General features: G+C 30.1%; 1 protein-coding gene across 1 annotated transcript; it reads left to right on the plus strand.

Annotated features, from left to right (window-relative positions):
• Positions 1–1,134: 1,134 nt before the first annotated feature.
• On the plus strand, positions 1,135–22,131 carry LOC108907891. The gene is made up of 4 exons (XM_018711724.1): positions 1,135–1,247; positions 15,913–16,018; positions 20,801–21,056; positions 21,781–22,131. The coding sequence occupies exons 1-4, from the start codon at positions 1,221–1,223 to the stop codon at positions 21,929–21,931; spliced, it is 540 nt and encodes a 179-aa protein (XP_018567240.1). The 5' UTR covers positions 1,135–1,220; the 3' UTR covers positions 21,932–22,131.
• The last annotated feature ends 1,997 nt before the right edge of the window (positions 22,132–24,128 follow it).

Here is a 24,128-nt window from a genome sequence, read left to right on the forward strand (position 1 = left end):
CTACATTTTTAAACGGATTTTGAACAGTACTGGAACTCGAAAGAAAATTGTTATAAGTATTTAAAACATCAGGTATTTTGTTGACTAATCTATACATACCAGACTAAAACGTATGCCATGTCATCTATACCTATGCCTATGTATTTTGGGTTGGGGGGTTGAGTTTGTGAGTTGATCCGCTGAATGTAGAATTTTAGCTGATTTTTAGGTTTTAGGCATGGTTTTCCGATGTTCGTCAGAAGCAAAGGTCAATTGAATCTTTGAATACCCTATATATGCATTGGACACCACGAATATGATGCGTTGGCTCATTTTCATTGCTATACCCCTGGATAAACCTAATAAATGCAGAGTTTGACAGATTAGTTTTCAGAGGTTGTTTTTAACAATTCAAAAAAATGATCCCAGATTCGGTTTCTGGGCATCCACGTAGGCCTCATCCATGGAACAGATGACTTTTATGTCCCTATGTTATTCTGTCTCAAACGAAGGCTTCTCATATTTTAAATTTAAAATGGTTCTTCAGTCAGTGGCTGAATTTATCGAACATATAAAAATGAATCTCATCTTAAATAACTGAAATTTTACTTCTACTTCATTGTTATAAGAAGAAATATAAAGAAAACTTTTATTCGCTTTGTAAATCCATATTCAAGTTTTTCAAATGGCTGAAATTTTATTGCTATTAGCTCTATTGGTAACTATCTATTAGAACGAGACAGAATACATGTGAAATAGTTATGACAAAAAGCTTTCCAGCAATAATTTATTGCAAGCAATAAAGTTGCATCCATACCGGATACCGAAGGTACTTACTGATTCTAAAGGATACAGCTCTGTTATATATTTATGCATAAATGAAATAGAGTATTCATAAATCACATAACATACTGAATATTAATAATAATACATAATACCTGAAAAAAGTTATCAGCTATCGAAATCCCGTTAATGCTCATATATTTCAGAGTGAGCCCATAAAGTATAAATTAAATGTTTTAATTAAGCACATGGTGCGAATGTTAACGTTAAGAGAAGCATGTTGGTATAGTACAACGAATGCAGGAATGTTTTTCTTGCGAACTGGTCAGCATTGAGCAGGGCGCGCCGGTATATAAAGATTGAATATTATATCGCCGGTATTATTTCAGCAGTTTTCACCTCATCGGTCGAGATTTGCTGAAAAATATCTCAATTAGTGCGAGTGGTTCTTCTTCGCTATGGCGTTTGCTGCGTTTGTCAAGTTGGTAAGTATTTTTTCATAGTGTTATACATAATGTATTAATTTTCGGTCATCAGTATTCAATTTTCAAAATAGGTTAATTAGACTATTAGACAAAATATTCGTTAGAAAAGCTATTTTTTTTTTAAATAAGTGACTCCGATGCTAAAATCCCTAAACCACAATTTAAATGCTTCCTTTAAAGTTAAATTGTATTACTTACTTTTGAATGATAAAATTTACCTTTAATTGGAATTTTGTTACATAAAAAATGGCAACTGCCAGTCACTGTACAACATTCAATAAAGTTTAATTTTTAAAAAGATATTAGAGATTGAAAAAATAATAATGTACTATACCTACTATACCTACTTATGTAATACAAATTAATATAAATAACGATAATCTAATTTTGTTACAGTAAAATATTTCCTCCCATGTAATAGTTAAAAATACAAATTCTGATTAGAAATTTGAAAATAGGGGGTCTTGTAACCTGTGTAAGAAAAATTAATGTAATTCCTTTATTTAAGAGGACAAAATTCTGAAATTTCATGAAGTCTTTTATGTTAATCCATAATTATTTATTTCGATATTCGGTATAACCGGAAGTAATGCAAAATATATTTTAAATATCACACTGTACATTATATATATATTGTTAACTCTCGTACGCTATTATTAATATCAAAATTCAACATCTAATTTAACGATTTTTAAGTCATATGACTTTAGAATATTTAGAACCAGGAAATTTACAGTACTCATGTACTCAAAAATAGTTGAATGCTGTTTCAAACTATTTATAAAGAATGGTTTATGTAAAACATGTATTTTTTCATAATATTTGCAAAAAACAATGCAGTTTTAAAAAACGACATATTATTTCACCAATTTTTTCTATTTATCTCTTCGGTACAAAAATGCAGAGCTGAATATTCGCTATTGCTTTTGATGAATGTATAAAAATATTTTTTTTACTTTATTTGGATATTTTAATTTAATGGAACCAACATTTGTCAAAAAAATAGGTCAAAAGTTGTTTCTATGTGAAACTATTTTTAGCCAACAAAAAGTGTCATATTTGGAGCATGAAATAAATAAAACAAAAAATACACATCACTATATCACTTTAACTATAGCCTTTTCTAAAATGGATATTATTTCGTTTTTAGAACTGAAAACTGTCTTTAAATAAGTATTGGCAGTCATCAATAATTATTATTCGATACACGTGTTTTATGTAAGATCGAATTTATTAAATTTTCTTTTAAAATGATCATTTTTCTTTTTCAAATTTTGGTCGAACTACCATGAATCTCAAATTATGATTACCTGCCAATTTATTTTATTTATTTAAGCTCCTTGCATATACACGAAAATTTATATACGTCCGAATATTACAAAATATCTTTAATTGGTAATATTGTCTTAAAGAAAATGTGTTAAAACCGACTAAATTAACATATTGAATCCAACTTGACTTCTACCCATTTAAATGATAAACTTTTATTAATGTAAGTACTAATTGTGTCTGTATACATTATGTAATAATGAGATCAACATCTGACTTGATTCGTTATAATTTATAAGATTTTGTGCATTACAAATTAATTGCAACAAAATTGAGGTAAATGCAAATGTCTATACCTATGTATATGTATAATTTGATTTGATATAGTAAACATATCAAATTACTACAACAAATATTTCTACTGATAACTGAACTTCACAAAAATTCAGATTCTTGTAAACTGGGCGACTGGAAATAATTATCTCATATTTCGTAATTATTTCGCTAGTTTCCTTTAGCGAAAACAAATCGATTGTGATAGTTACCTAAGTGCAATTTTGCTTCCTTAAAAAGTAATGGGCTTGCAAATAAGTTTTGTTTCAATATTTTAAGATAACTCTGTTATTTTTTTAATATCTTAACAAAATTTGGTAAGGGCAGATTTTTGTGGTAGCGCAAAATTGAACATAGATGTCATTAAAATATATATATGACTGTTTTCTTTTTACTACATTTTTTTTGTTATTAACTATAAAAAACAAAATTATGAATAAAATTCATCGTTCTGCATCAAAATGGATCTAATTTTTTTGTCGCAGTTATTAGTTATGCAAAGCTAAATATTTGGAGGTAACTAAACTTCATCCTTTCATTAAGTTTGTAACACTATTGAATATTTCTTACAATTTAAACTAACTTGCCTTTATTCAGATGTAAAAGCCTATTGTGATACATTCTTCTAGCTGTTTCACGAAACCATATTTTAAGGGCTAACATTTGAAGGCAAAGGAATGTAGCTACAAATTTAGCCAACAATCAATTTTTATTAGACTAAAGTGTCAAAAAATTCAGCTGTCTGTAATTAACAGTAGAAAATTGAAATTAAATTTTCTCTGGAACTATGTATTTTAACGACATGACTTTTCACAGTAAATAAACGAAAATTTCATAAAAGACCTTCATTTCTACAATAATAATAATAGGTTTATAACAAAGTGATCTAGGAATATATTTTAGTTAAAATTAAGCCTTTATCCATTTTTAATTCAAATATAGAAAGTGACAGAGACTTCTTAAAAATTAAAAAAATATAATTTTCTTTGAGGCTAAATTGTACTTAAACCATTTAATGAGAATCGGTTTCCATTCTTTTCCGAATATATTTTGAGATATTTTTTAGTAAGAACGACATTTGACACTGTTTATTTCACTATAACAAATTTAACACACTAGATATATTTTCCGCCGTAATAGTTAGTTTCCAATTTACTACACCTCTTGAATGTCACGTTCGTGACCGTTTGAATAAAAATGTAAACTGTGCTGAAATGCGCGTCCTGTATTTATATTTATTCCTAATATGTTACACAAACCATTTATAATAAGATTTATAACGTAGAACACCTTTATAATCGCATACTTAATAAGGAGATCGTGTGTATTATTATTCTAACATTGTTTTATAATATTTGAGAAATATTGACCATATATACATTTTCACAATAAAGTGGAAAGAAAATTTTCAGAAAAGAAGTACTGAAATTATCTTTAAGGGGTGCAATTTTTTGTCCAGATTTTAGAAAATATGAACAAGTTAGAACAGTATCTCTTCACTGTATCAGTTATATAAGTTTTCTGTAAGGTGTAAGGCATCTGACAATACATTCAAAATAAGGAAAAAAGCTACAAATTTCCGGAACAAAACACATGTTCTCTGTGATCTCTCAATGCGAAAAATTATAGAAGTTGCTCTAGTTTAGCGTTATGCTTTGTCACTTCCTGAATGGATTCACTTGTTATATCACTAGACTTTACTAAAAGTGTGATTTCTTGTCTACAAAACGACAGTCTTAAAGATAAATCGAAATCTTATTTGAAAGCTGTTACCGAAAACTGATTATTAGTGAATGATTATTAATAATTGATATTAATACACATTTGTAATTAATGCACATCATTGAACATATTAGATATGCAGTAAACTGTAGTGTTTTCACCAGGACAATGATAACTTTATTTCCTGACATTGAAATGGTCTACTAAAGTTCAGGAAATCATTTCTTGGTTTAATTAAACTAAAAAATATGTAAAAATCAAACATCTAAAGTTGTTCATTTCATTTAAAGCAGTTTAAACATTACATTTATCAAAATTTTTACTTTCTGCGAGTAAGTATGGTCAGTTTAGGAAAGATCCTTCATATTTATTATATAAAGCATCCAAAATACACAATTTTGATACCTTTGTTCTTTATCAAATATTCATAGAAAGCTATTTATGCCTGATCCTATTGCAAATGCTCATTTATCTAATTTTTTCACCTCACTGTAAAAAAACCTAAAATTATAGCTATTTTATATAGTCATAATTTACATTGCATTAGAAATCCAGATAAGTCCAGGTGGCAACTTCTCGTGTCGCTTAAATGTTTTACAGTAATTTAAATTACTATAGTGGTTGCAAAACATATGCAATTAACATGTCTTTGAACAAGTTTTCTTGTAAACAAGCAGAGTTACGTACATACGCAACAAACAAATGTTTTACGACTTTTTTTCAAGGGATACAAGATTTTTTCTGTTATTCATATACACGAGTTAAATTTATTGACAATTGGTAATATTAATTGCCTACATCAAAATCTTTGTTATTTTTGAGATAATATAGATAACAATAATAATTTCCTTTTTATATAGAACAATATAAGTTATAAAAAAATACATTTGCCGCAAAATTGTTTGACTTATTGCAAATACAGGTAGGTATATGCCTAATAAAAAATCATAATTTAGTTATTCATAAACTTTTATTGCATAAACGCAATCAGTAAAAACTTTGAAGCCTCTAGAAATATATAATAACTTAATTTGGAAACTGAGATTTGAAACATGATATGTCCAATATTGACATAAATTTCCATACTTCACGCTGAAATAAACTCGGCATCATTGGTCAAGTTCACCAAGACTCCAGTCAGCGTTGATTTATATTCAAGTAATTATGAACTGATCTATATTACTTTAAATTACCACTGACTAGTGTTATTCAATTACAGCAATTATTTCTAATGTGCGAATATGTTACCGTATACCTTAAAACGAAATCACTAGATTTATTGCCTAATTATAATATTGTATTGCCTTGAGTTCGAAATTATCGCTTGCATAGCTTATAGCAGTATTATGCGATAACAAGTTTATATTTTTTATAGATAATTTAAATTTAATCATGTAACCTTGCTCTTATTTAATTAAATCTTCTCTGATAAGGTTTACTTACATATTATAATCCATTTGGGAAATACATTTTTTTAGGAAACAGTTAATTTTTTATAGTATTGTTTAAAATTATTTTAGGTTTACTGCAGTTTTTCGGGAAATTTTTTACTCTGGTTTATAGGTACTAAGCTAATTCAAATTATTTTTTTTTTATCTTACCAAATGGAGTTAAACAATGTTCTTCGATACCATAAATGGTATTGAAGGCCATATGGGATTTGAAACCAAGGTATGCAAAAATATTTAACTCCACAGATAAAACTCCTACTTGCTGATATTGAGGGAAACATCTCCTCATTTATGGTTTTTATTTTGGATAATTAATTATTACTAGCTGGCACTGGCAAGTCGATGTATTCATTTTGGGGCGTGATATTGGATCTAAGTAAAATACATTATACAAAAATCGTTAATTTTAGAGATATTTTGATTTCTGTTCCTTTGGCAAAAATTGACTTCAATGTCATAATGTCTAAAATAAAAACAAAATAAAGCGTTCTTTTTTTTTCAATATTTCTAGATTTCGCCCTATTGAGTATAGACAGTTACGCAAGTTACGTAAAAAAAATATTGTTGGTTTCGATATAATAAAAACACAAGAAATACCTAAATTCTACACTTGCCTTGATTTCATCTAACTACACATTTATGTCGTCTAAAATTTTACAATATAAATAAATTATAAATTTTTATGATTTATACCTCTTAATGAGAGATAATATTTTAGGAAACATTATTTACTTACGTATATTATACAACAGTTGTAGACGTGGGTAGAAACTTTATCCTCATCCAGATTATATGTTATATTTTCGATATAAGTATGACGACGTCTATACCTTGTTAAAGCACAAGCTTGTTTTCCTATTTATTAAAAAAATGTTTTAGATTTTTGCTGTTGCGTCTTAAATTCTATTAGCCAGTTACTTACATAAACATACACATAAATATTAAGAAACGTTTAAACTGAGGTTGGGATAGGAGGATCGATACCGTGGCCTAGACGACGCCCAGATTTATCCCCTCTTGATTTTGCGTACGGTAGCATTTGAGACAAAGATACACATCGGGGAACAAATGAAATTCATGATACAGAAGCAACAATCCGGTACTATTTTTTTAGAATTACGAAAACGGAATTAGGAAAACGTTGTACTTATATAAGAAAAAAATGTCATTTTTAAAATGATAAATAGATAGATAGATAGATATTTATTATTGTTAGTACACAAAAAGTGTTTGTCAAAAAAAAATAAATATAGTGGTAATATAAAATCATTATGAAAAAAAATAATAGTAAAATACTTACATATACAACACAGTACACACACGCGTATAACAGTGTTGACACATAACTAGTTCATAATTTAAAAAACAAAGAAAATGGTAACAAAACAATACAAGTACAAGCAATAAATGGTTGTCAAATGTTAAAATAAGATGTTTGTAAGAGGACAACAAAACAAACAAACAAACAGTAAATGATACATGTTAAAATAAGATTATGAGTAAGGTAATAAGAAAAAAAATGAAACAATGCAACTGAAGTGTGCGAAGTCTACGTCTAAGATAGTCATATTATTAGGGTGAGATCACTTTTAAAAAATTCTTGCGTAGTATAAAATGCGTTGGTTAATAGAAATGAGATATAAATTGGTGCAAATAAAATATTGCTATTCTATCTATTTAGCATGAGAATTAAATGCAAATTTTATAATTTATATGTAAGTATGATATTATGTTTCGTAAACATTATACTTCGAATAAACATTCGAAAGGTAATAAAGCACACTTTTTAAAGTAGTTCGCACGTTTAATGTATTATCAAGTTTTAGAAATATATCCACGTGAGTATACAGTTCAATTTAATTTTGTAACGCCAATGCAAAATTTATATTTTTTGTTAACTATACCAAAATTTTATTACATATCTTGTGTTTTTGCGTTTACTAACAGAACAGATAACTGTTAACAAAAAGTAATTTTTTAAATGTTACAATATTAAAGAGAGTAGGTATTTCTCAATAATCAAAAATTAAAATATCTCCAAACCTATTGATTTTTGTATAATGCATATTACAGTATTTTATTGCAAATTTACAAAATATGTCTGCATATTATTTAACCACACGTCATTCATTATTTGTATTGTCGGAAACAGCCACCCTAAAGAAACTAAAGATAATTGTGAATTCAATTCATTCATTGGTATCAATAATAAGAGTTCTTTTTTAATCAGAAACGTCAAGTCTGAACCAACTTCTTGGCAATCAACCCAAAAATGTCGTAACCATATAAAACAGAAGTTTAAATCAACAACTGATGAAATTCAATAATATTTTGGTAGAATCTACCAACTTTTATTGGTAGCAATTTTTTATTGAAAAATGCACAAAATTAAAAGCACACAATATGACGACAATTAACTTTTATTAATTCTATTCCAGTTTGTAAATTAACAAATGCATACAATAATTTAATCATCTAAAAAACTAACTGATGTAGATGTGAACTTTATTGAATCACAAATTAAAATCAGTGTATTTTAAGTTTTGCATATACATTCTCACTTATTAAACATGAAAGACAATTAGCTTAGCAGTTGAAATTTCTTCGTCAATTTTAGTATTACGGAACCAACAAAAAACAACTTTTATTCAATACAATAATGGTATCTATTTATAAGAAAAGATCTGCTAATTAATTAAATACAAAATTTGTAACATTTTAGAATATTTAAAATAATAATATATAAATATCCTATAATTTTAATTATTTACAAAATGGTCCAAACTTGTTATTTTCCTATTGATATAAGTGAAAAATCAAGTAATGATTTCTACAAACAAGCTAATGATGTTTGCACGCTGGAAGTATAAAATACCTTTCACAATCATTTGATTTTTAATGGTATTTTTTGTATTTTAAACGATTCAAATGAATTTGCAATTTATGAAGTTGATGCAATATTCTTGTTACGTACAGTTACAGATAGTGTAGCACTAGTGGCGCCACACGTTTGGAACACCATGTGAATACCTAACATCAAGTTGGTTTAAGGACTTTCATTAGTTACTTTATGAAATCAACAAATTCATTTAACAGTTCAAATTGGTTTTCTCAATACATAGAAAATAAAGAATTTTGATTAAAATATTTCAATTTTAATTTTAGTATTTTCAACGTTCTTTATTATTTGATATATACCTATATATACAGCGTGGTAAAAAAGTTCTGCATAAAATTCATATTTTCGATAAACAATTTTTTTTTCGAAAAACGGTGAGAACCGTCGATTTTTATTTGATCCAGGGCATCTTGTTATGTGGAAAAATTTTTTTTTCGATAATCCACTTACGGCAGCGATGACATAATTTTTTTTAAAATGACAACGCATATTTTTTTCGTTCGAAATTGATGACAGTTATCTAAACAACGGTGTGAAAATTTCGATGTCTTACATAACATTTTTTTTTTAGAAAAATGCACCTTAAGTTCTTGAATGCAATAATTTGCTGTTTACGGATCAAATGCCTTAGAAAAAAATTTATTCGGCAGAAAGCATTTCAGATAACTTAAGTTGCAACTGGTGTTATGTAATTATTTGCGGAATTATTCATCAGATATTGTCAGGATCCTGATTAAACTGCAAAATTTAGAACCAAGTTCAACCGCACAAAATCCAAATAGTATGTAGCAAATTAAGGTCGACTTTTTGACTTCGAGTTTGCCGATAAATTCCTCAAAAAAAAAAAGATCCAAAAAAATGTTTACTTGAAAGGAGTAGATTACCTGAAATATTGTAGACAAAAAATCAGTACCGATTTAACATTCTTTGGTGAAATCGTTTAATTCGAAATGGCAAAGCTTAGTGTACGCGAAAGAATTGATATTTTGAGGATTATTGGTTTCGGCGATAAGTTACGAACCCATCAAGAAGCTTGCCAATTATTTAATGCAACGTACCCTGACAGACCACCAATTACGCAATCTACGGTTAGTAGGGTACAGGCAAGGTTTGAGAAAAATGCGCCTCATGCGGGTCGTCCTAGAGTAGATAATGAAACTAGATTGAATATCCTGGTGGAGCTCCAGGACAATCCTCATTCTAGTACAAGGTCGATTGCATTGAACAATGATATTTCACAAGTAACTGTGGTGAACTTCTCAAAAAAGAGAAATTTCACCCCTATAAGGGTCACTTGATACATGCATTGACTGAGGACGACCCAGACCGCCGTCTCCACTTTTGTGAGGATTTAATGCATCGATGTAACGGAGACATAACTGCCGGTATTGGTCTCAGGAAACCCTGCACTGCAAGAAGTAGATCATCAGCACCCCCGAAAGGTGAACGTTTGGGCGGGAATAATAGGGCGCCGTATTTTAGGCCCGTATTTTTTCGAGGAAAATTTAACTGCTGCTCGCTATTGATTTCCTGCGGTTCGATTTGGTCCCAAGCTTAGCAGAGTTATTCCCGAACAACGAGGATCCTGATATTCCTGAGGAAAGAATTTGGTTTCAGCAGAATGGTGCACTGCCCCATTATGGAATGCAAGTACGGGAGTACTTGAATAACACGTTTACTGGCCGGTGGATCGGGCGACGCGGAACAATCGAGTGGCCTCCGCGTTCGCCTGATTTAACACCTCTAGACTTTTTTTTGTGGGGCTATTTGAAATCGCGTGTGTACACAAACAGACCAGGTGATTTGGAAGAACTTAAAAACCGTATTCGTTTTGAAATAAATCAAATCGACCCGGGAATGCTTGAACGAAGTGTAGACGGCGTTTACACACGCTTAGGACAATGCCAAATGGTACAGGGTGGGCAATTCGAACAATTTCGCTAGACTTACACAAACATTAGTGTAATTTTACTCGTTTGAAATGTAATTTTGTCAACTTTGTCCTTTTCGGAGCCATTAATAGTGTAAGTAGACAATTATCACTTATAAGAACTTAAGGTGCATTTTTCTAAAAAAAATTGTTATGTAAGACATCGAAATTTTCACACCGTTGTTTAGATAATTATCACTGTCATCAATTTCGAACGAAAAAAATATGCGTTGTCATTTAAAAAAAAATTATGTCATCGCTGCCGTAAGTGGATTATCAAAAAAAAAATTCCACATAACAAGGTGCCCTGGATCAAATAAAAATCGACGGGTCTCACCGTTTTTCGAAAAAATAATTGTTTAACGAAAATATGAATTTTATGCAGAACTTTTTTACCACGCTGTATATAACTGGTAAAATATTAACTTTGTTATACTTATGCAGATAGTTACTTCAAATAAAGTAGGTGTTTAATTAATTTACAATGCGTCTGTAATGTAACATAACATTCATAATTTTATTGTGACTTTTCGATACGTCAATTTCCATTTTCAATCCATTTTATCAACAATTTCATACATGCAGGATGAACTATGTAGAAACCAAGACTTGCTCGATGATTTATTTAGATGAAAAGTTAGATACTACATAAGCGAATCTACGGGACTTTCATAAATCAGTACAAGCCAAGTGACCGCTGAGCTTAGTCAACTAACATTGCACGATTGGTACGGTGAATTAAAAATCCCTAAATCTTAACGTTATCAACATTAGTGATTCGTTTACAATGTGTTTTAATGTAATCTTGATTTATGTGTTCTAATAATTTTTAATTTAACCAAAATTTAATTGCCATCGCTAAGGAAATAATGTTACTGTTCCATAAAAATGAACCTTTTTCTTCAGAACTTTTAAAATTATCCTTGGTTAAAAATGAAGAGATCTCTAATAGTAGTTACAGTTTTTAATAAATGCCATTTTCCAAAGCTTTCAAATTAAAAATAATAAAAAATAACATCTAAACATTCATAACTTTCTCAATAGTTAAAAACGAAATCTAACAAGTATTATGTTTAATAGGTAGTGTAACGCTACATATTAGGAAAATATACAAACTTTCAAAGTGTAACAAATGTAACACTGTGATTGCTGGGCGTAGGGGTGGTCTGATCAGAGTCATTTTATAGGAGGAGAATGGCGAATCTCTATATTTTAGCAAATTTTATAAGCTGTCGATGTTTATTAAAGTACATGTAAGGGAAAACCTAAGATTTTTAAGGCATATAGAAAAGAACTTCTACTTAGTCCGATTTAAACCATAAAATATTAATATTATAAGCATATAAATGATTTATTTGTGAATAATATTTGTGTGGGTGTAAATCCTGACTTTCATATTAGGTATAGGGCATATGCATTATATCGAAATATGAACGTAATTACTTTGACAGTATTATGACACACTGCGTCGTATCTAACCAGGATATCATTGACTGCAAGTTAACCAACCGTTGCAAAAATATGAGTATTTCGAGTGGTAAAAATCAGAATGCATTAAATGTGGAATGTAGTAGTGCGTATGTGTTTTATGGCACAGTTTAAGAATATCAAATGTTCTATTAATAATTTAAACATAGGTACATAAATATAACATGAACGTAAAATAAAAGCCTTGACTGGGATATTACTGTTAGATTCTAGATTGTCCTTTTATGGATCAACTTTTTAAATATTTTACATATTATTATAATACCGGCATTAGTGCCGTTTAAAATTAATAAATAAAATTAATGATCGTATTTACCATTTACAACTCGACAGCAGAAACCTAACACTACAAGCAATTAGTAGTTACATATTATGCAAATTAATTACCACAAGTTTTATGTAAAGTTTGTTTGACAAACATACACGGTGTAACATGTTTCATCCCGATATCGTCAGGAACGGACAAAACAAGTAAAAATTACCTTTTGTTTATAAATAGTTAGTAAACATTAGTGCACTGGGTAACCACAATGTTGATAAAATGACGGTAAACTTTAGAGATTTTGTATTTATTTTCTATGGCACAGTAACATTAGTAAGATATTTTTTCATAATAAAGTTGACTCTAGTGTATGTGAGTCGACAAATTGTTTAATGGACTTAAAAGATTGAAGAAGAAAAATATTAAATTAATTTTCATTGCACCCTGTTGAATATTATGTTGATAAACTCACCTGATTATCTTTGCTTAATCTAAGAATATCTAATTTATCCACGTTAAAATATATGTTATAGTTTTTATAGCAGGTATTAAAAATTTATGAACTCAATTTTATTTACATATCATTTATGTGATTAGTTATCTTTTATTATCTAGATCGCTATATGATCCAGTTTTTCAAACTGTGTTACTTGGGATTATTTTAGGTAAAGAAACCTTAGTTATAATATACGTGATTAATAATATGTAGTTTTAATTTTTTTTAATATTAATATCAACAAAAAAAAATAAAAATATACTTAGTAAACGTTTAATGGGACAACAAAATGTTTAGGTACAAAGGTGTGCAGAATTTAAATTCAGTACCTAAACATTAAAAGGTTCTTCATTTTTGCTCGGCGCTTTATACCACTGCAAATTTTGAGAACAGTATTGAAGTTAGGTAGTTGTTATTTTTTCCTCATTAGAAACATTTATTCATCAACTTCCCGAGAAAAATATTGTCTGAAGTTTGCGACAGTTTTTGTTATTTATTTATTGGTATTTTACCACCTGTCAACAAATTCCGATTAAAGACGTCAATCGATTAATAAAAATGTCAAACAGCCTAAATACCTTTCCTTGGGGCACGTCCAGACTGCCCTGCTTTTTTTATCTTTGTATGTAATTCGGAAGACTATATTTTTCGATTTTTAGTATTATTCGTTTATTATTATCTGAAATACCAGCCACACATAGAAAAAAAAGTTGTCTGTACTTTTCATGTGACATCATCTTATCACGTAGGGGCGTATAATCCAAGAAATGAATATACACATACGGCTCTACGTGATAATAGGTACGACATGTTATCCGCAGTATTTTTACCTCCCGATTACGAATCCGATGTTAGAATTGAGGAATTTCCTAACCTCAAAAAACAGGTCAAAGATAGCAAAAATTCACGAAAAAAGTGCTAGAAAAACAATATTTTTTTCTATATTCAAATGTTCATTTAGATGGTTAAGACCCCGCTGAATGTGAATCCTAGCACTTTTTCGTGAATTTTTGCTATTTTCTACCTGTTTTTTGAGGTTATTAAATTCCTGTGATGTGATAGCTCAATTCTGACACCGGATTCGTGATCAGGAGGCAAAAATACTACGGATAACGTATGTCGTATGAAAAGTACAGACTACTTTTTTTTGTGTGTGGCTGTGTAATTTATTTGCCATTTGAATTCTAGTGAATTGTAATTCCTATGTTGTTGTTAATTAATTAAAAAAAGTTTACTCTAAACATTATTTTACCTTCTTTTAATTATATAATTTTCTACTTAATGTTTCACTTAACCTGGTTTATTCATTACCAAATTTTTCTATTAAAGTGGATTGGTTTAAGAAAAACATAAAATTATAATTAACATTGTCTATAAGATGGTTATAAGAATTCAGGATATTAGAAATCTTGAGTAGTGCAAGAATGATTCAGAGTACCGCAAGTTTCACTTAACATAACCTAGAAAATATAAACTAACTCTTTGGCAATTCATTGATAACAAATATAGAAAATTGAGAAACTAATTACCATCGTGAATCATTATATACTTAATTGAAATTATTTTTAATATTGTCATCATTGTTATTTCATTAGTAAATAATTGAAAAAATTGTTGAAGGTAATAGTCATAAATAAACAATAATAGTAACTGCCTTTATTCATTTTCAATTAATTAAATACGATGTCTGTTCAAAAAATAACCGAACTTTTTGAATCAGTCCAATGGAGATATTTAGTGAAATGCGGTTGGCAGCATTGCGTTGCCTCCTCCGTAACCACATGATCTTGGATTGTTGTTTAAGTGTTAGTCCGATTTTTGAAATGTGGGATTTTCTGAAACAACGATGCGATGTAAGATTTTAAATGAAACTGGAGAAAACTTTCACATAAACTTTCCAACTTTTGAAATAACCTTACGGAGATGATGCTCTGGGTCGTATGCAATGTTACCAATGGTTTTTATGATTTGATATGTTTTGATGATTTTTTATGATGATTGAGAGTGGTCGTCAGTCAACTGAAAATTATCCAGGAAGGGTTTCAACTTCAACTGATGACTCCCACATTCAGGAGACAATGATGTGTAATATCAAGGCATTTTAGCTTGCTTGCCATATGGCTCTTTGCGATTTTTTCTTATTTCCAAAATTATAATTAGTGCTGAAAGGACGCCGTTTTCAGACTATTGATGACATCAAAGCAGAATTGAAACACCGCTGGGAAAAGTGTGTAGAAAATATGAAGGAAACAAAGACGAATGTATAAAATTAAAAAAATAAAGTTTGGTTATTTTCTGAACAGACTGCATATTTACACTAAAATGACTGTATTGTAAAAATTGGTTATTGAATCCAGCATTTGTATTTAGCACAAAGTAAAAATATTCTTTTCACTTTTTTTTATTACATTTACAATGACCTTTCCTCCATTATCATCTGTAAATTTCCTAAATTATGTAAATAAAGCTTAAAATTTTCATTAACCTCGAAATATGTATTCAAGGGTCTAACAATAGTTCCAACTTCATTACCTACTTCCTAGGCGGGACATTACCGAATACTAACCTATGGTAATAGGCGATTTACAAATTTTCTGCATAACATTACCATGTCATTACAAATTCAACAGTTGCATTTGAATTTGTAATAACAGCGCAACCCATTTTCAACCACAATAAAAACTAACTGTAGTAAGTCGTAGCAAGAGTCAATTTGCAAGTATAAATAAATCGACATTGCCTATTTTGCAATCACGACCTTGCACGTAATTCTTGAGTACGTTTCATTATAATAACATTACTATTTTTTTTTCAGGCCATCGTATGGGCAGTCTTATGCATCCAACTGGTTTGGACTCAGTCCCGACACAATCAATATGCGTCGATTCTTCAAGACACCCGAAACGAACCCACTCCAGATGGTAATAAATCTCTTACGTTTATCGTGCCTGATTTTGATATGTTGTTGACAATGAACTGACATATCAATGGTGTGGTTTTCAGCAACATTTTGCAAGACACTCTTTTGGCTATATCTCATTTATTATAAAGTATATTAAATTTTAATATCATTGTAATTCTAAGAAGCCGGTCTATTTAAACATACAAAAATATTCAATGTTCTATTTAAAAAACTATGTGCTTTGTCACTATCCCAATTTGATAATCAACTGTTGTTGCAACTTACGATTTTTAAAAAGTTCTTACAATTTTTACATTTGTATCGAAATAACGGAAGATTTTGGATTAATATGTAATGATAGATTACTTTTCGTTTTACTTACTTTGATGGCAACTAAAAGGAAACGTTAACAACTTTCTAAAGTGCGCTATATATAGTGATGTGTTTTTGTATTTTGTAAAAAAAAAAACGAAAACTATGACACAGATAAATAACTTCAGACAATATCTGTCGTAGTTACTACATTTGATAGTTGGACAAAAGTAACATAAGAGTCAAAATAAGGAGAGGTTTGAATGATTTCAACTACCAAAAAATTTATCTAACGTTAATAAAATCATTTTATACGGACCCCACACTTTTCTTATGAAAAAGAGGTTTCAGTTAAATTTGCTGAAACTTTTATATGCTACAGTTCTTAACCTGCCGATCAAAAGTCTCCATTGGTGCAACATCTAAAAGTTCATAGTTTTCGAGTTACGTTGACTTCAGAGCAATAACACTGTATTCGAATGGGTAAAAATAGTATTTGATATTTTTTACCGTTTGCAATTGCATTACCTAAGGTGTACCACAAGGAGGTTGCAAAATCGGTTCAACACCTCTTTGGGGTGGTTGAGTTTAGTCCTGAATCTTGATTTGGTCATTGTCAACAGATTTTATGAATAGTTAATAATAATGCAGGATGCTACTGTTTCAATAGCAAGAGAATTGCGTCAAAGAATTAATGACGTGAACATAGTTCAAACTCAAGTTGAAGCCGAAAATCTCTTTAGAACCAACTTAATGAAAACCATGCTAGAGAATTTCCTAGATTTAACATCGATTATTTACATAGGATAACCATTGATGTTTACCAGGTTGGTTTAGCTCCATCTTACAGTCAAGATAAACTTGATATAGAAGGAACAGAAGTATTCCAATTGGATGAACACGTTCTAGAACCAGGTTTTCTACAGATCGGAATTTACTCACGTTTCCTTAATGCAGTGAAACATCAGCTGTGGGTATTTTATGTGACTGAACCAGATGAAAACGAAGAGCCCATTCTCGGCCATTATTGTACTTGTAGGAGTGGTGCAAGAACAATGTTGTTGTGTTCACGTAGCCAGCGTGTTGTGGTATTTGGGTTTTGCGTGATATCAACAAAATGTACATTACCCGAGTGACGCATTATTAAACTATATTAATAGTAGCCTCAACAGATATAATAATATAACAGAAACAGATGATATATTGGACCCATGAAAATAAAATGCATATATTTAGACGTAGTAGAAGATTAGTGAGAGGCAAGGGGAACTCACGGCAAAAAGACACCCCAATGATGAGAGGCAAGGGGAACTCACAGTAAAAAATCCACCTCAAAGAGGTGTTGGACCGATTTTGCAACCTCCACGTGGTGCACCTTGGGCAATGTAAATGCAAACGGCAAAAATATCAAATAACATTTTTAAAACAGAGTTATTACTCAAAAGTCAACGTAACTCGAAAACTATGCACTTTTGGATATTGGGCCAATGGAGGTTAAGAGCTGTAACATATGAACATTTTAGCCAATTTAACTGAAACCACTTCTTCATAAGAAAAGTGCGAAGTCCGTATATACCGTTCTCAAATAAAAATTTGGTACCTCTTGATTTGTTGAAGTATTGTATTTGTTTCTACGAAAATTGGTAACAGGAGGTAAAAATTGTGATTGGAAATGGTCTGTTTAAATTGCAAAAGATTCTTTTCAACGTCAAATAATGTTTCAATCAAAGTTTTGATTGGAAATCATCTATCCAAATATGTAATTTTCTCAATATTCATAGTTGAAACTACTAACAACTCTTCTAATTCAATGGTTAATTTTTGTTCAAATTTTAAATATAGATAGAGAGACCTTTCGAATTTAAAATGCATATAATGATCGATGAATGGTTTTGTTAAAAAAGCTGTGCTTTGAATTACATCTTCGCAGAATTGTAGTCTGTGGTTCTGCAGATTTTTAAAATTTTCGATTACCTATATTACGATAAAAATTAATTATCCAACTTAATTTGTAAGTTCCTATATTATCTGATATAAAAAATAGCAAAAATCCATCTTGTGAAACACATTCTAAGCTTACATACGTATCCCAAATCCGTCACATCTAAAGTTCCTTGAATATACATTTATTCCAGGTCAAATTCCAGATAGGTCTCCTATTTTACAACTTAACGCACTATTAATTTCCATCGAATGATTAATATACCACCCAGTTGCGTGGTTACGAAAGTGAATAGAAATTGTTTTACAACAGGTAGACCAATAAGATTTTGCCATAATTCTTTCAGTTAAAAAATTCGGATATATTTATGTCCTTATTATGTCTAATGATTATTTATTGCAGTGTATTACACTAAATTGTATTTTATTGTGGGTATAGTTCAGGAAATCTTTCAAAAATAATATAAACTTTGGATTAATTAAAAACCAACATTTCACACGAACAAAAATGTACAAATGTAGTAGCGGTAGATCCTTCGTAGCTTTTGCTTTTTTGTATTAAAAATATCTCTAGATTTTCATATTTTATTATATGGGTTATAAGATATATTATATCATAATTTCTTGGCCAGAAAAGATAAAAAAAGTGAGAGTTTTTATTTTTTTCTAAATTTAAAATATTACATTTTTCCACTATTGTGTTTCTTTAGTAGGTATTAGTGTTCTTAGTAAAAATATTGTTTTAAAATTATGCCGGTCTCATTTAATAATATAACCTAATTTAATAATATTATAATGCCAGTCTGTCCTAGCTACCTACATTAAAAAAGTCGTCTAACAAAAAAGCTATCTAACGATAAAATCGTCTGTTACAAATTTGCATATACCGTTCCCAAGTAAAAATTTTCTGTCTCTTCTTCTTGGTTTGTATTCATTCGTTGTATTCGTTCCATGAAAAATGAAAATGAATATCTTAAGGCGTATCTCTTATAAACATATTTGAATTACTTACCTTCATTTTCCTTACTGTAGTTATAATGAGGGTTTGTTTACATTGTATCTACTTTCGATAAGTACAAACTATTTCCGCCAGATGGCGGACGCTTGTCTTAAATTGGAATTAACTAGTTAATCTTGATCTTAGAGCATATACTACTAGAGGCAGCGTCCCAGTCAGTGACTGAGAGTATAGCGGTGGTTTATAGAGAGAGAGAGAGAGAGAGAGAGAGAGAGAGAGAGAGAGAGAGAGAGAGGTATAGGAGTGTATATGCTATCTCTCTCTAGCAACATGCAATCGCGTGCTGCTAGAGAGAGCTAGCATATACCCTCATATACCTCACTCTCTATCTAAACCTCCCCTAAACTCTCGGCCAATGCAATCGCGTGCTGCTAGAGAGAGATAGCATATACCCTCCTATAACTCTTTCTCTCTCTCTCTCTAAACTTCCGCTACACACTCGGTCACTGAAACGCTGCCTCCAGTAGTATATGCTCTAAGGTCTTGACAGTGTTATAATTTCGTCATAGTTTATTTTATGCTTTGTTAATTCATTCATCTATCAAGCACACCTACTCCGATTGACATTGTTGATCTTACACATACAAAAATTTGGACAATTACATAGGCTTGCAAAAAGTTGTGTATTCCACTTATGAGACCTATGTTACCCTTCGATTTTTTATATCAAGCACGAAGACAATTCACACAAAAGAATTTCTACTTACCAAACCCTAAAAATCCGCTACAACTTTACATTTAGTGAGTTTTTCTTTGGATGCAGCTCTGCAAAAGAGTCTATCTGCAATCTTGGTATACCTGAGTCGAAAAAGTCGACTCAGCTGTAAAAATATTCCTAAAGGCTGTAATAAATTAATACAGTCATTTTTAGTGATTGTTTTTTATTTTGTATCGTTTCCATGATGGTAGACTATCTTGATAGAGGCTTTGAGTTGTATATCAAATAGATAACATGAAAATATATAGTTTAAGGCTTTCACGTCCCCCTGATGTTTGAAGTCCGATGTTTTTTTGGGTAGTTATGCCATGCCATATATATAACCACTGGCGTTGCCCGGGTACATAAATCACAACATAACTCATAAAACTGTCGTAGCTACTTTAAATATGTTATAAATCCTCCACACAGATTGGTCGAAAATAAAAGACAACGACAAAAGGAGAAAAAGAATAACAAAAAAACCGTTGTATTGATTTATTGCAATCTTTGGTATAGTTCCATAACTGAGCCCTTGTTATCGATTCACTAAGAACTACCTTCAGAGATTTCAGATATACTATGATTGCAAACATACCCCTTTGCAGGGCATTATTCAAAGACAAATTCGTTAACTGTAAAGTAGAAGAAAACTGGAGGGCGATGGAGCATTCCATGGCAGAATTGATTTCTGGTAGTCAAAATGCATGGGTGGTTTGGTCTCATCTGAGGAACAGGCTACGTTTTTGTGCGTTTAACTGTTAAACGACTTAAAAACACATATTATTGTTAAAAATTGTAATGCTCTATTAAACGCGATATATTCTCAACAGGTCACTTTGGATACCTTTACAAAACAGAAGACGGCATTGTGAGTTCGGCGAGGGGCGATCCAAGTGGAGTTATCCATGGCACATTCTCTTACACAGATCCAACGGGATTGAGAGTGAACTACAATTACAATGCTGGATCCAGGTTTACTCCAGGATTAAACTACCACAAACCAGCTGCCGCTCCGGCTAGAGCTGGTGTACCAGCGCCTAAAGCGAGATATCAGGAACCAGATTATGAAGACGATGGACAGTACAGGTATTATACGTGAAATAAAAACAGTTTTTCTTGAGATTCTCAGTTTACTTAATTAGAATCAACGAAATAGAAATTTTCTTTCTAACTCTTACATACAAGCATAATTCAAATTAATGTTGAAATTAAAAATAATAACAGTAATGTAATACTAACATCATTTTTAGTTTTACACAACTCAGTGATAAGCAAAGATAATATTATTTCATCTGGATGATACATTAAAATCAAAATGGACACAATTAAAAGATAAAAAAAGTTTTATTAAGAATGGTCTACAGCTTAATGAAAGTTTCTTGTGGTCAAATTATAGTGATTGGGCCAATTTTTATCAAATGTTGTTAATCTACTCTTAATTTATGGAAACAAATTAAAAAAAATCTAATTCTGTCAATATCTCCAAATCAATAAAGTTGAAAATTTCAATAGATACGTTCCTTAGCATAAAAGGATTTCAAGTTTTTGACGGGGGAGGCTAGTTACGCCATTGTTTTTTATATTTTACGTGTTAACATTTGTTAAATATAAGTAAGCTTCTAATATTGATGCGAAAAGAATTCGAATCTTTGCCTGCAATATTTATGGTTTGACGTATATCAGTTTAATGGCTGTCATAAAATTAGTGGAGGGTAAAACTATTTCAACATGTTTTGTTTAAAAAAAGTAAAAATGTATATATAAATCTTTTAATGATTAATAAATAATTGATAAGTTTTTTATTTGACAGGGAACAACCTGAAGAACAGTATGTGGAACCGGCTCCACAATACAGACCCAGAGGTCGAACCACTTACAGGGAACCAGTAGATGTTTACCAAGAAAGGCGCAGCAGGCCTCCACCAGGAGGAAATGACCTTTACGAAGACTATAGAGCATAAAATTTGAAACACTAAAAACTGTATTTGCCAATAATTTAAGTCAACTTATTTAAATAATAATGTTATTATTTTTGATAACGTGATGAAGTAAGATAAGAAAATGTATATAATAAATAAGTATTTATGATCCTTCAGTGAACTTTAGTATATCAGTTCGTATGTTACCTTTTGAACTACAAAAGTTGTTTAAAGCAAAAAGTGTAGTTTCAGAAATATAAGTATGTATTATTATTTGTGTATATTAAGTAAAAAATACTTTGTATTACAAACTAATAAACATTTTAGCTTTTTCAAATATATTTTTATATTTCATTGGTTAGCTTAAAGAGATACATTTAAATGGATTGGTGATTACAATAAGTCTATTAATTAAATATTTTTTTTATTTTGGCAGAAAATTGTTATCTATAATTACGTATTTGTAACGCACAATATAGGTTATGGCAATTTATTTATCCGATCAGTGAACCAATCGAGACCTAAATTATTGTCTCTAAAAGAAATCTGTGTTGAAACCTCCATGACTGTTTAGTAGTTTATGACAATGGTATTTAAATTAAAATTTCAAGAAAATATAAAGTGGTGCAAAACCATTCCAAACGTCAGTAATATGGAAGCATTTATTAAGTAAATTGCACACATTAGTATACCTAATTTCAAATAACATGGCTTTTACCCAAAAATTATACAAATTTTATAAATTACAAAAAGTTATTACAAAATAACGATTTTCATCTGTTAATTTCAAGGGTTATTATACACGTACTATCAAAAAAAAATTGAGATATTATTTTTACAATATCTCTCCTAATTTCAAAGTTCATCATTTGTATAGCGTCTAATTAATTTCAACACTGTATATCCTAATTAATCATTTATGAGTGATTTATTTTTGCACTCAATATTTAGTTAATTAAAACCAAGCCTGAGTAAAAAATAACTCAATAATAGTTAAATTTAAATCATATTAGAGAAAAAGTTAACTCTAAATTGGTTTTATATACTCAGAATAGAGTCAAAAGTCACTTAATTGATAGTTAGCAGTAACTCGAGTAAAACTCACTTATTTCTGATGCAAGAGTTTCACTCGGTCTCTGTACGTGAACTTGAAATAGCGGAAATAATAGTTCAGCCCAAAAACCAAGACCAGAATCTCATCCTCGAAAGACAATGTTATACGATTGGTGTTTTTCGAGTCAAAACCGGATGATTTTTACAGAAGAGGCATCGAGAAACTTGTAAACGTTGGGAGAAGGCCATAAATAACGATGGAGAATACCTATTGATAATTGTAGTTAAAAATATAACATCTTAGATAAAATGAGGTGTCACTCATTTAAAGTTTAAGGGTAATTTACGTTCCTGTCTAAGATACCAAAACTTACGCCATCCTTGAAAAGAAAATCGACGTGTCAGGTTTTTTTAGTTTTTTAGTTTTTTTAAATCCGATATTTTCCAGGTGGAACACCCTGTATAAGGAATAAATTCACTGTTGGGAAATGATTTTAATCTTAATTTAATCTTAAAAAACTAATATGTATGTATGTAAGCCTCCTAATTTTCAAATTTTAATGTTTCATTTAGTCAATATTATTATACAAAGAAGTTAGTTTTCAACCCGATAATATAACAGTTCAGAATAGAAATGTTGTCTTAAGAATACCACTAGATGTCACATTTCTAACTAATTAATCGAACTGTCTTATAGATGGCGCTGATATTAGGTATTCAATTTTTTCGTCAAAATGTACTTTGATTAAGTCTAAAGATTACCTTTCTGATCTTTTATTATTATTTTTTTTCAAACAAAAATTAATACGGCATTGAGCACTATAACACATAAATAACATCTGTGAAAGAAAATCAATACAGTAAGATTTGAAGCCACCTCTTGGCAAATAGCTGCATCACTCTGTAGCAGTTACTACGAGTGAAGATATATTCTAGGAAGTGTTTATAGTTGAGAATACTTCTCCTAGAGGAAGACTAACACAGTGGATATACAGGGTGCTAATTAAGTACGTCGACAAGCTCTAAGAAGAGATTCTTTAAGTTGAAAAAATTATACCTATAAATACAAGTAAATAGTTTTCAGAGTTGAGGTATTGAAATTTGAAATAATCTTCGCCTTTTCTAAAATACCTTTGAAAACGTTTGATGCAGAATGTTGAAACTTAGGCTAATGATACATCTACTT

The sequence above is a fragment of the Anoplophora glabripennis genome, unplaced genomic scaffold (assembly GCF_000390285.2).
Source record: "Anoplophora glabripennis isolate ALB-LARVAE unplaced genomic scaffold, Agla_2.0 scaffold122, whole genome shotgun sequence".
NCBI lineage: Eukaryota > Metazoa > Arthropoda > Insecta > Coleoptera > Cerambycidae > Anoplophora > Anoplophora glabripennis.